The following is a 13585-nucleotide window of genomic DNA, read 5'->3' on the forward strand; positions in this document are numbered from 1 at the left end:
ATGAAATCATTAAAAGCACTCATTGCTATTTCCTTTGGATTCATCTCTTCTTCCTGTTAGAGCTCAGCATCGACTAGACATCCTAACAACATCATTTTATATTATATAATATCCAATCCAACAATTATAGCACTAACTGAAGTCACATTTTCCAACAAATTTATTATACTCTAATTCCTCTCGTTGTAATTTACTGTATTGAGAATTTGAGGTTTTTACATCAACTTCATCGATGGAAGTCACATTTTTCTACAAGAAAATCAGATATTTTTGGGGTTTTAAAGGCGTTTTAAACTTTGTCAACATTTTATGTCATTTGTGTCTGTTTTTATTGCCCCTAAATAATTGCCATTAATATTTTGGAGAAATATGGAGTTAGGTTTGAATTTTGTAAATTAAATTTTCAGATATGTGATATTTTCAAAAAGATGTTTTGTGACCCATTTCCATTTTTTTTTTAAATCTTTTTTTCCCTTGAATTTTTATGCAATAACCTGTAAATATTCACATTAAGTCCAATTCTGAGGAAAAACACTGACTTTTTTTCTCAGAATTTATATCTCACAATTCTGACTTTATAACTTGCAATAGAGTTTATATCACACAATTCTGGGAAAAAAAGTCAGAATTGTGAGTTTATATCATGCAATTCTACAAAAAAAGTTGGAATTGTGAGTTTATATCATAATTCTAAGGAAAAAAGTTGGAATTGTGAGTTTATATCACGCAATTCTACAAAAAAAGTTGGAATTGTGAGTTTGTCATTATTCTGAGAAAAAAGTCAGAAATGTAAGTTTATATCACGCAATTCGCCAGAAAAATTTGTAATTGTCAGTTTATATCGCAATTCTGAGGAAAAAGACGGAATTATCAGTTTATATCGTGCAATTTTGAGAAAAAAGTCAGAATTGTAAGTTTATACCACGCAATTCTACGGAAAAAGTCGGAATTGTGAGTTTCTATTGCGCATTTCTAAGAAAAAGTCAGAATTGTGAGTTTATACCATGCAATTCTACGGAAAAAGTCGGAATTGTGAGTTTATATCACACAATTCTGTGAAAAAAGTGGGAATTGTGAGTTTATATCACGGAATTCTGAGAAAAAAGTGGGAATTGTGAGTTTATATCGTAATTCTGAGGAAAAAGACGGAATTATCAGTTTATATCGTGCAATTTTGAGAAAAAAGTCAGAATTGTGAGTTTATACCACGCAATTCTACGGAAAAAGTCAGAATTGTGAGTTTCTATTGCGCATTTCTAAGAAAAAGTCAGAATTGTGAGTTTATACCATGCAATTCTATGGAAAAAGTCGGAATTGTGAGTTTATATCACGCAATTCTGTGAAAAAAGTGGGAATTGTGAGTTTATACCGTAATTCTGAGGAAAAAAAGTTGAAATTGTTAGTTTATATCACGCAATTCTGAGAAAAAAGTTGGAATTGTGAGAGAAAAATCGCAATTACTTTTTTATTTTTTATTCAGTGGTGGAAACAAGCTTCCATGGTTTTCAATATTGTTAATAATAAGAAATGTTTCTTGAGCATCAAATCAGCATATTAGAATGATTTCTGAAGGAACATGTGACACTGAAGACTGGAGTAATGATGCTGAAAATTCAGCTTTGCATCACAGGAATAAATGACATTTTAAAATATATTAAAATAAACAGTTATTTTAAATGGTAATAATATTTCACAATATTACTGTATTTTGGTCAAATAAATGCAGCCATGGTGAGCATAAGAGACTTCTTTTAAAAACATAATAAATCTTTTGAACGGTACATTATACCTAAGAACTCCATTAAGTCTCCTGCACTATGAGAGAGTATCCTCTGCGAGAGCATAACTGACATATCGTGTGTTTGATATGAAGCTGTGTTTGATTAGAGGTGTGTTTTGAGTCCAGGTGCCCAGCGCTAGTGTGACAATAGAGGGAGCCCCCGCTCTGAACCGCGTCAGATGGGCCGCTGGGGGCAAAGAGGTCGCTGTGGGAGACTCGGAGGGGCGTGTGTGGATATACGACGTTGGAGAGGTATGAATCTTTTGTCAGTAATTAAGAATTGTTATGTGCAAAATTACTGTTATTATTATCCCCTCGGGATTATTTTCAGCTGTACAGCAGCTTTACGAACATCGTGAACCCAACACTGCCTGGATTCGGAATGAAAGTGGAAGTGAAATTGAATCTCTCAGAGTTTGACATAAAGGGTTTGCATGTTTACCTAGCTCTCTGCATGGCTAGCTCGTTTTTGTTTGAATCTTTTATTTTAAGGCCGTCTCCACATGAATTAACCACCGCCACAGAGCAGCAAACCACGAGGACTCCCATGTTCACCATGTTCTTTTCGGGCTCCGGGTTTCATGTGTGGGGCAGTGCTAATCTTAGCGCAGTGTATTGTGGTAATTGGAGAGCACGTCGGTCGAGCATGTGGGCTCCTTGGGCTGATGATAATGGTGGGTCATCAATAAAATGAAGTGAAGGAAAGTTGAAGGGTTTCGGTGGAACGGGGGCTTATTTACAAAAAGCACTCAACATGGCTTCCATCAGCAGAGACCGTCACCATCTTCCAGTCGTGGCGAGAAGTACCACTTCTGAGGACTGCCAAGGTCCCCTTTGTGTTATATTTAGTAGACTGTGTTAAATATTTGCTTTGGATCACCACCGCATGTTTTCACTACGCTTGAGTCACATTGCGTAAAGTTCAGATATCATTAAATGCGTTTTGTTCTTCAACCGCAGGTCACCCCTAGTAACAGAGTGTTTTTAAGGCTAGAAATATGCTTTGGATTGTCTTTAAAATCTTGCTTTGTTCTAGTGGACCATAGAAGAAGACTTCTATGTGACTATCTGATATAGTGCCCCTTGTGGCAAAACAAAGAAAGCAACTTTCTGTTCAGACATTTTGGGGTGTTTGCATTCATGTTTTTTGTTTCAGAGTTGTTTAACATATTTTATTATTTCCTAAAAAAAATGGTAACACTTTACAATAAGGTCTCATTTATTAACATTAGTTAATGCATGGACTACAACAAGCTTTTTCCTGGGTTGGTGACATCACAAACCCAAAATTTACATTGCCCCCGGGAACACGCAACAAATAGGATGAGGCCATGTTGGGCTGCTTTAGAGAAGAGGAAGAGTTGTTGTAGTAGAGAGTTGTTGCCATGCCGTCACTTTACGCCGGACTGCTTCACAAACGAGGGTCAATTCAGCGCTGGATTTGCACAAAAGATTAACATGACGGCACATGCTAGTGGATGAGTTGAATCAACTCCACAGCAACTACATAAATGTATCCACTAACCATTCAAAAACGTCCAGTTTCATTCTAAAAGTTGTAACTTCTTCCTGAGTCTCTCCATCAGTGTCGACTCCGGTTTGAACAATGTAAGGCTGAACACCGTTACTGACAATCTTCATTTTGGCTGAGTGAGATTCTCCGGCTTTGTTGTTGTTGAGCAACCGAAGCGCTCCGCCCTCTTCTGGAAAGCATGCGGAGAGCAGCAGCTCATTTGCATTTAAAGGGACACACACAAAAACTGCGTGTTTTTGCTCACACCCAAATAGGGGCAAATTTGACAAGCTATAATAAATAATCTGTGGGGTATTTTGAGATGAAGCTTCACAGACACATTCTGGAGACACCAGAGACTTATATTACATCTTGTAAAAGGGGCATTATAGCTCCCCTTTAAGCTCAGTGAAATATCAGATATAGGCAAGGTTATTTCATTTCGCAAAATGTATGACGATACCTTGAAAAATGTTTAAACCTTTTTTTAAATAATGTAAATAATAATTACAATATACAAGGTACAAAATATGGCGATACTTTTTACTTGATAATAAAAAATTTTGCATTTATCAAATTTAAACTTTTCTTAAATTTAATTTTTCAAGTTTTATGAAACCTTTTCCACATCAAATCTCTATAACTTTCTCTCATATGCACACTCTATCTCTCTAATATAGCCTACATATATACAGTATATAGTGATCAAATCCCAGTGTTATAAGGTGAAGGCCTCTTGAGACCCCCTGCTGTACTATAAAAGAGCTTGATTTGGTCTTTGGTTTGGAAGTGGCTGTCATCTCCTCCCACCTCTCTATTCCTGTTTAATTAAACCCTGTAGATCTCTCTCTCTCGATCTCTCTCCCTCTCTGTCTCAGCATGGGCGGCAGGCAGCCTTCCTTTCTCATCTAAATCTGACTCTGACAGCAGAAAGCGATCCCACATCGTCACCCAGCCGGCCCATAGTCCCCATCTTCCCCTTCCTGAGAACTGACACGATAAATATTCAGCACTCAAAGGCCAAACAAGCAGCTTTATTGTTCTGTCTCTGAATCACAATGTGTGGTGATCTCTTTCCTCTCCCACACTGTGACAGCACATGTAATGCGTAGCTTTGCTCTTGATGTGGCGTTTTGGAGAGGTGGGGGGAGTGTTTTTGGCACTGGATTTCTAAAATGCTTATCTGTTGCAGCTGGCCGTGCCCCACAGTGAGGACTGGACCCACTTCGGCCGCACACTGATGGAGATCCGTGCCAACCGCGGGGACGGTGAGGAGGAGGGGCCTGTGGAACTGGCCACGTAAACACGTACCCATGAGCAGGATCAGTGTCATCACAAACCCAGACTGAGCCTGATGTAACACACACAATTAGCATGCCCACTAGTACTGTGCTGTTTACCATTTATCTAAAGTGTCCGTTTATCCAAATCTAATGAAAAATGTGGCATTGTTTACCAAGGCTGGGTAAAAATACTGCATGATTTTTTTTAAGCACAAACCCAACCTCGCAGCCAATTTCATTGGTCAACCAGACAAGAAAAGTTCAGACTTCATGCATTCAGTTCAGAAATATCATCGGTGGATCTGATCGTGACAAACAGGAATGCTATTTATCTATCAGGATGTGCTACCAGTGTTATACTGAGGTTAGGATTTAGATTGGGGTTAAAGTCAGCATGAAATGGAAGTTGCCATATTCTTTTGAAATGGCTTCTCAACAGGGTTGTTTAACAACAAAACCCACCCAATTGCTACTCAAATCTAGCCCAAAACTAGCCTAATCGTGTTTCAGAGGGGTCCCACGGTAAAAATCCGCGTTTTTAGCAGGGTTCCTCTATTAAAATTTGCATTCCAGGGGCTAAATATTATGTTATTTGGGGACGCTTCAGCCCACGGACATGAAAAACAACCCGCGGCAACAGTGTAAAAGCAGCCCAATTCCACGGGAAAACCATGGACTTGGCAACACTGCTTCTCAAACAAGAAAAAATGTAGGGTGGGATTGATTTTGTCTATGGGATTGATTGATTGATTGATTGATTGATTGATTGATTGATTGATTGATTGATTGATTGATTGATTGATTGAGTGATTGATAGGATGGTTGTGGTTTGTGGGTCTGATCTCACATGAGTGACAGGTTCTTCCGCCCTCACGCCATAAAACATCATCAGAGATGTCGCAAGTTATTTCAATTAAAGATTACGAGGGCACTTGAATTTAAGCAATTTATAATAAATACTCCAATCTTCAATAAAAGTCCATTTTGATTTAACTGTCACTTTAAAAGTAGTAGCCTATTTAAACGCTATGTAGGCAATCAGCACTGTGATTAACATGACCAATGAAATCTGTAGAATCGGCTGCGGGGGCGGGGATAGCAAAAATATCGATTTTGCGATTATTTGCAGATAATTCTTAAAATACCAAGATTAATATTTTACTCAGAGGCAGCGTGGCAATGTGGGCTATTAGTACAGCACTATATATCCTGAAGATGTCGCTGTTTAGCGGAACTAATTCAGTCAATTCACTCTCTATGTTTCGCGTAATTTACAACGTAAGGTTCCGTGTATCAAGTTTCTCACAACGCTTTTCAGCATCGCCATTTCCCCACTCCTGAATCTTCAGCGCCACAGCAAAATAAATCATATTTTACCTGAGTAAATGTGACTGCAGTGTGTATACTTAATGTGATGACTGTGTACAGCGAAATAATAAAAAGAAACGTCTTTCTATTGAGTTGTCTTAGCGGAATTCACGGAAACATACACGAGCAGTGTTGTCGGACGTTTTAGCGAATCAAAAACACATCGTGAGTCGAATGACTCGAATGAATCATTATTTTCATGATTTATATCATTTACAGCATTAGCTTAGAGTAGCAAAATTAAGATTTTAACTGAAATATACCCATCTGGATAGCAAAAGTGAGTAAAACTGAATCGAGTTTCCCTGATAGCACACGTACATCTCGGAGATGTCTATTTGATGTGTGTTTACGTCTGAAAGACGTATTTTTTTAGAGTGTTTGCTCATCTCAATACGTCTATAGGACGTTTCCTGTCAGATGTCAAATAGATGTTTAGAAGATGTCTTTAAGATGTTTATGATTTAGAAATAGAATGTATGTAAAACGGACATCCTAAAGATGTCTATCAGATGTTTGTAAACAGCAGATGCTTTCCAGATGAAGTGATCTTTAACAGACATCTTGCAGACGTAAGTGTGCTATCTGGGTTGCGAATCGCCATTTTGTTTACCCGCCGTCGTCATTCCATAATGAAAGTGAGTAATGAACACAGTCTTATTATGGAAAAGAGCTGCTTATTTTGTGTTCTACGGGTTTGGAAACACGAAAGTGGGTGAATGACAGTTTAGGTGAACGATCCCTTTAATGTCGTTGCTTATGGGATTGTTAAGCATAAAAATAGGTTTTATTTCTGTGAGCTTTGTGTGCAGCTTTGTTGTGTGAAAGTTCATTGTATTTTCATGTTTCGTCTCATTTCCTTGATAGCATTTACTGCTAAATCAGTAACATGTTTGAAAATGTGAATTTGAAATAACCTGCTGCTTGGAAGGCATTTTCGACGTTGGATGGTGGTTATTTTTAGTATACTTGAACAGTGTGTGTATATTTTTGTACTGAGCCCCCTGCATGAAGTATTGACAAATTAAGTCGTGTAATTTGGTAACTGTGTCAACAATAGTGGCTTTCTCATCAGTGTTACAGCAATGCAAACAGGTATTGTGTGCTTGCTAAAAGATGTTTCACATTTTAGAAATGTTATTGAAAACCATAAGTGAGAAGTGTGCGGTTAAATGAAACAAGTATTGACAAATAAAACATGCTAAACCAGTTTCGTTTTGATCTTTTAATAAAACTTTCCATCAGTGCATCTAAGGCACTCTTTACACACTATATGTACAATCAACTCTACTGTAGTGTACAGCTCAACATAGTATAGGGTGACCATATATGTGCCATTTTCCCAGGACGCGTCCTGTCCAGGATTTGTAAATTGCCTAAAATGGCTTGAGCCCTTGTCTCTTTAATCGTGAAAGTGGTCATATCGATGTGCCCCCTGAACGCGATTTCTAAACGGAGGTCTGTGCAAGCCACTGTTCTTATTGACAGTATTCATGCAATGCGTTAAAATGTTGTCGTATTTGCAATGCTTTGACCGTTCTCTGTAGATCCAGCCTTCTCGCAAACCACGATTGCACGCTATTGGTAAAATAATTTTTTAATCATTACCTTCCGCAAATATGAAAACCAAAACTACATTTTATGCAACTTGGAAATCCTGGACAGGACGTGTCCTGGGAAAATGGCGCATATGGTCACCCTAACATAGTGTCTTCACATTATTTTTCAAGGGATAAAGAAATACAGTACTAACAAACATTATCTGTCAAACCTTACTCTGGAGTCTCTGGACTATGAATCAACATAGATCCCCAAAACATGATACAAACATAAATATTAAATACTATTATACATTCAAATGTGATTGTCCACATCAGTAATGAAATGAATGTTAGTATGTGATTACATAGTTTTATGGGAAAAAGAAATCATTAAAAATAAAATGAAATCATTGTTCAATTTCAACTAGATGTGCTTGTACTGTTAAAAATGCAATATGTAAATAATATTTTTTTTTTTCCCCAGGTAAATAAAAATACAATAAAACAACTTATAGAATCAAATGTAAAATGATTTACATTTAAGAATCCAGAACTTTGTGGTAGATCATCCCCATCTACTTTAAAGCTGTAATTTGTATTAATAATCACATAAAACATCCGTTCCAGTTCATCTGCTGAAGGTTTTACGTTCTCAACATGAAGGAAGAGAGGAAGTGTGTGTTTGTTCCAGTGCAGATGAACACAAGGTACCGTCACCCCCATGTGCACGCGTTTGCCTCAAGCATGGGGGGTGGCGGGCGCTCGGAATCGTGGTAGATGAAGTCCAAATTTACTCTCGATGCCAGCAAACGTGGCCACGGCCAACCTGAAGCCACCGATGTGGTCAGGATTGGGCGCCGGGAGGCTGATCCGAGACTTGGGAGTAGGCTCTGCGCCAGCTGGTTTTCTGTGGTGAGGAGAGAAAAGATGGATGAGGAGGAGGAGCATTCTGCCCCGTCCTGTCAAAAAAGAATAAACAGCCTGCCTGTATAGTGAAAACAAGAATACTTTCCCCTCAAGTTATGGAACATGAAATAAATGAATAGACCAGAACTGGTTTCTTGCTTTTCTTTTTTTCTTTTCTTTTTTTTTAATTTCCATTTAGGACACAAATCCTATTTTAGGATGTCGTCTTAACATTTTAGCTTGAATGAAATCATAATCATGTAGTAGCTCAAGTCAGTCTGTTGAAGATCCAAAACCAGACATGAATATAAAAAAATGCTTTTAAACTTGAGTGTCCACATAAGCAATAAAATGTCAATCAATGTGCTTATGTAGACGTATGACAAAGGAAATAATGGAAAAATCGACCACGTACAAAATGCATCAATCATCATTTCAAATAAATGCTGTTCTTTTGAACTTTATATTTATCAAAATCTCACAGTTTGCTTAAAAATATTAAGCAGCACAACTGTTTTCAGCATTTATGATGAAAAATCTGAAGGATCATGTGACAATGAAGATTGGAGTAATGATGCTGAAAATTCAGCTTTGACATCAAAAATATTACCGGATTTTTGATCAAATAAATGCAGCCTTGGTGAGCATTAGAGACTTCTTTCAAAAACATTACCGACTCAAACTTTTAAAAGGAAGTGTCTAGGAAGTGTCTTAAATGCTTTGAGACAGATGGGCAACATTGGCACTCTAAATCCACTGTCCTGACGAGTTTAGATCAAACACATTTGAACATGTTAATCAAGGTCATCAGGATGACTAAAAAGCTTCAGCCAGGAGAGTTTTTTCAGGGTTGGAGCTAAACTCTGCAGAAAAGTGGATCTGGATGGCCAGAGTTGCCAGTCCAGCTTTAAAGGGATAGTTCACCCACAAATGAGTCATAATTTACTCCCCCCCCCCAAGTTGTTCCAAACCTGTATGAATTTCTTTTTTCTGCTGAACACAAAAGAAGATATTTTGAAGAATGATGGTAACTAAACAGTTGATTGACAGTAGTTTTTTTTTTCTTTTTCATACGATGGAAGTCAATGGGGTCCATCAACTGTTAGTTACCGACATTCTTCAAAATATCTTCTTTTGTGTTAAGCAGAAGAAAGAAATTCATACAGGTTTGGTACAATATGAGGGTGAGTAACTATTCCTTTAAAGGTGCCATCGAAAAATTCAAAAATTGAATTTACCTCGGCATAGTTGAATAACGAGTTCAGTACATGGAAATGACATACAGTGAGTCTCAAACTCCATTGTTTCCTCCTTATGTAAATCTCATTTGTTTAAAAGACCTCCGAAGAACAGGCGAATCTCAACATAACACCGACTGTTACGTAACAGTCGGGATCATTAATATGTACGCCCCCAATATTTGCATATGCCAGCCCATGTTCAAGGCATTACACAAGGGCAGCCAGTATTAACGTCTGGATCTGTGCACAGCTGAATCATCAGACTAGGTAAGCAAGCAAGAACAACAGCGAAAAATGGCAGATGGAGCAATAATAACTGACATGATCCATGATATCATGATATTTTTAGTGATATTTGTAAATTGTCTTTCTAAATGTTTCGTTAGCATGTTGCTAATGTACTGTTAAATGTGGTTAAAGTTACCATCGTTCCTTACTGTATTCACGGAGACAAGAGTCGTCGCTATTTTCATTTTTAAACACTTGCAGTCTGTATAATTCATAAACACAACTTCATTCTTTATAAATCTCTCCAACAGTGTAGCATTAGCCTGTTAGCCACAGAGCATAGCCTCAAACTCATTCAGAATCAAATGTAAACATCCAAATAAATACCATACTTACGCGATTAGACATGTTGCATGACGAACACTTTGTAAAGATCCATTTTGAGGGTTATATTAGCTGTGTGAACTTTTGTTTATGCTGTTTAAGGCAAGCGCGAGCTCCTGGGGCGGGGAGCACGAGAATTAAAGGGGAAGCAGCCTGAATCGGCACATTTACAATGATGCCCCAAAATAGGCCGTTAAAAAAATTAATTTAAAAAAATCTATGGGGTATTTTGAGCTGAAACTTCACAGACACATTCATGGGACACCTTAGACTTATATTACATCTTTTGAAAACACGTTCTTCGGCACCTTTAAAAATCTCTGTCCCTTTAAAAGCATTCCACAGGTCTCTTCTCTATTAGAATGAGCATTATAATTATTATTATTTTATTATATTTATAGTACTATTGGTTATCGGTTAACAGTTATAACATGAAAGTAATTAAGTATCAGCTAGAACTTCAAAAGCAGTAATTTAATCTCGAAAGAAATGTTTCAGATCTGAGCTACATGACTGTATGGGTTAACATTGTCATAAAATACAGTCTGTACCCTCAATGGAAAGGTTTTGAGATTTTATGTTCCATAACTTGAGAGGAAAATATTCTTGTTTTTACAGTTCAGTCAGGCTGTTTATCTCCAGTAAACTTTTCGATATGACAACACGTATATTTATTAAAGTGCTCACTGAGCCACATGAATCAATATATAAACAGGTATAAAAACAAATCCACACATAGGTTTATATATATATATATACGATGTTCTTTTATATGTGCCTGTGGTTTCTGGGTTTCAGGACAGCACAATGTTCCATGGGAAAATAAGGTCATTCTGTCCAGAACTGGAACAGACTCCAGTCAAAGCAATTCTCCCCACCTCAAATCACTTGGACACATGGAGCCATGTGGCTATGGAAGAGCATTTCTAGAAATGTCACCTCCAGGCTTCAGTGAGTCAGCTGACCCTTTCTAAATCATAAAGCGAGGGTGTTTTTCGCTTCAGCAGGAGAGATAAAGATGCCGCGGCAAACAGCTTTCAGTCCAGGCATTTGACGCTTTCTTGTGCAGCAATTAGGCCTCCCTGCCTCAGCTGTAACAAAGTGCCCGTCGAAATGAGAGTCTTTGCTACAAAGCCAGCCCTCTCTAAACAGCTATTAATGAAATTTCAGGGCATCTGACATTTCAGTGCTCTTCAAATTCACATTGTTTGCCCCAGAGCTTTTTTTTCCTAATGGAAGAAATCTAAAGTGTTACTATACCATTTTAAAGTTTTAGGAAGTGTGAGAGTCTTACTGTCCGCCGAAGTCTACGTAAAACCACCTCTGCAGCAGCTCATAGGTCACCAGCGTCACTCCGAACTGCGGCGAGGAGCGAAACACACGAGCTGAGCGAGAAAAATAAACAATACGACATTCATATGAAGCATCAGCAAGCAGTCTGGACAGATTCTACATTTATTAAAAATGCTTTAGGAGAAGGTCATGTAGGAGAGCTAATACACACAATTATTAAATGGGTGGTTGATTATGATTTCACTTTTTTAACTTTAGTTAGTGTGTAATGTTGCTGTTTGAGCATAAACAACATCTGCAAAGTTACAACACTCAAAGTTCAATGCAAAGGGAGATATTTCAGAAATTGCTGTTTAAGGACTACAACAAATGGCTGGTAGGGACTACAACGAGCTTTTTCCCAGGTTAGTGACATCACTAACCCTAAAATTTACATAAACCCCGCCCCCGAGAACACACAACAAAAGGGGTGAGGCCATGTTGGGCTGCTTTAGAGAAGAGGAAGAGTTGTTGTAGTAGAGTGTTGTTGACATGCGGATCAATTCAATGCTGGATTTGCACAAAAGATTAATATGCTAGTGGATGAGTTGAATCAACTCCACAGCAACTACATAAATTTATCCACTAACCATTCAGAAAGGCTGAACACCGTTACTGACAATCCTCATTTTGGCTGCGTGAGATTGTCCAGCTTTGTTGTTGTTGAGCAACCGAAGCGTGAGCTGTTAAAGCTCCGCCCTCTTCTGGAAAGGGGGCCGGAAGCAGCAGCTCATTTGCATTTAAAGGGACACACGCAAAATCTGCATTTTTTGCTCACACCCAAATAGGGCAAATTTGACAAGCTATAATAAATGATCTGTGGGGGATTTTGAGCTGAAACTTCACAGACACATTCTGGAGACACCAGAGACTTATATTACATCTTGTAAAAGGGGCATTATAGGTCCCCTTTACTCTGTTCTTAAGTTAGCAAGATTTAAGAAGAATTCAGCCCCTGTATAACTTTCATTCTTCTGTGGAAAACAAAAAGGAGTAATTTTGTTCCAAAAACAATTGCATAAAGTCCAGTGTGCTCCATAATGGGAACTGAGACTGCTCATCTCCAAAAACTATGAAAAAGCATCATAAAAGTGAAATAAAAGTTGTCCACATGACGTGTGTGCTATATTTCAAGTCTTCGGAAATCATACGTCAGTTTTCTATGAGAAACAGAGTGAAATTTAAGTTTCGCTGAAAAGCTTCCCCTAGGTCTCAAATCTGCTTGCATTCAATTCATATGTGGCACGCCAAGATGTGTTTAATCTCAACAACATCTCATCATTGATGTCAAACCAACTGTGACGCATCCTGACACACCGGATTTGAATTGAATGAGATTTGAGAGCTACGAAAGAAGTGGGCGATTTTGGTGACTAAACTTTTTGTGGTCCACTGAAAAAAAAAATTTGTACAGGTTTGTAAAGATATAAATGATGATGGAATTCTCATTTTTGGCTCAATTAACCCTTTAAAAGGTCCTGTATAAAAATGTTTGTCTGTACTAAAGCATAAAAATACCATACTTTTGGATTGCAGAGATTTAGGAATCATGCTAAGTTCAAATACTTGCTTCTCTGACAAACAATGCTACAGCCAGTTATTCTACTTTGAACTGTGCGTTCCAGTTCAGAATGTTTTTGTTTTGGTCTGTGTGATCCTGCCCACTGCCAACTTAGCCAATAGTATTTCGACACCCCAGGTTGCCAGTTGGCGGAAAACACAACTTATTGCAGCCATGGAAGCCAACAAACAAACTGGTTTAGAGATGTACCCGACCTAAAAAGTCTCAGCATCCATCTAAAAATCTCTATGACCAAAGGCATGTTAAAATGCGGATAAAATCCTTTGTCCTTGTCCTCAATCTGGCAACCTGCGTGAGCGTCGAGTCTGAGGAGCAGGATGCGGGGGAAACACAACTCTCTCTAATATTTTGAATTTGGACTGTAGTACCTATTCCAACTGCTAGCTATGTATCAATATTACATACTGCACCTTTACTATATAAGGTC

At 38.0% G+C, this 13585-nt stretch overlaps 2 protein-coding genes across 4 annotated transcripts in view; one reads left to right on the forward strand and one right to left on the reverse strand.

The window, feature by feature from the left end:
- LOC125274987 (cytoplasmic dynein 1 intermediate chain 1) overlaps positions 1-5251 on the forward strand; it is an 85622-nt gene extending 80371 nt beyond the window's left edge. Inside the window, 2 exon segments of the mRNA XM_048201590.1 lie at positions 1907-2032; positions 4486-5251. Of these exon segments, the coding sequence (XP_048057547.1) occupies positions 1907-2032; positions 4486-4596 (237 nt within the window). The 3' untranslated portion in view covers positions 4597-5251.
- A 1903-nt stretch (positions 5252-7154) lies between these two features.
- Positions 7155-13585, reverse strand: part of LOC125274990 (calcium-binding mitochondrial carrier protein Aralar2) — a 60257-nt gene continuing 53826 nt past the window's right edge. For all 3 annotated transcript variants that reach the window (XM_048201593.1, XM_048201592.1, XM_048201595.1), the window contains 2 exons: positions 11539-11629; positions 7155-8392 (listed from right to left, as the gene is read on the reverse strand). In XM_048201593.1, the coding sequence (XP_048057550.1) occupies positions 8224-8392; positions 11539-11629 (260 nt within the window). In that variant the 3' untranslated portion in view covers positions 7155-8223. The remainder of the gene's footprint in view (positions 8393-11538; positions 11630-13585) is intronic.

The sequence above is a fragment of the Megalobrama amblycephala genome, linkage group LG9 (genome assembly GCF_018812025.1).
Source record: "Megalobrama amblycephala isolate DHTTF-2021 linkage group LG9, ASM1881202v1, whole genome shotgun sequence".
NCBI lineage: Eukaryota > Metazoa > Chordata > Actinopteri > Cypriniformes > Xenocyprididae > Megalobrama > Megalobrama amblycephala.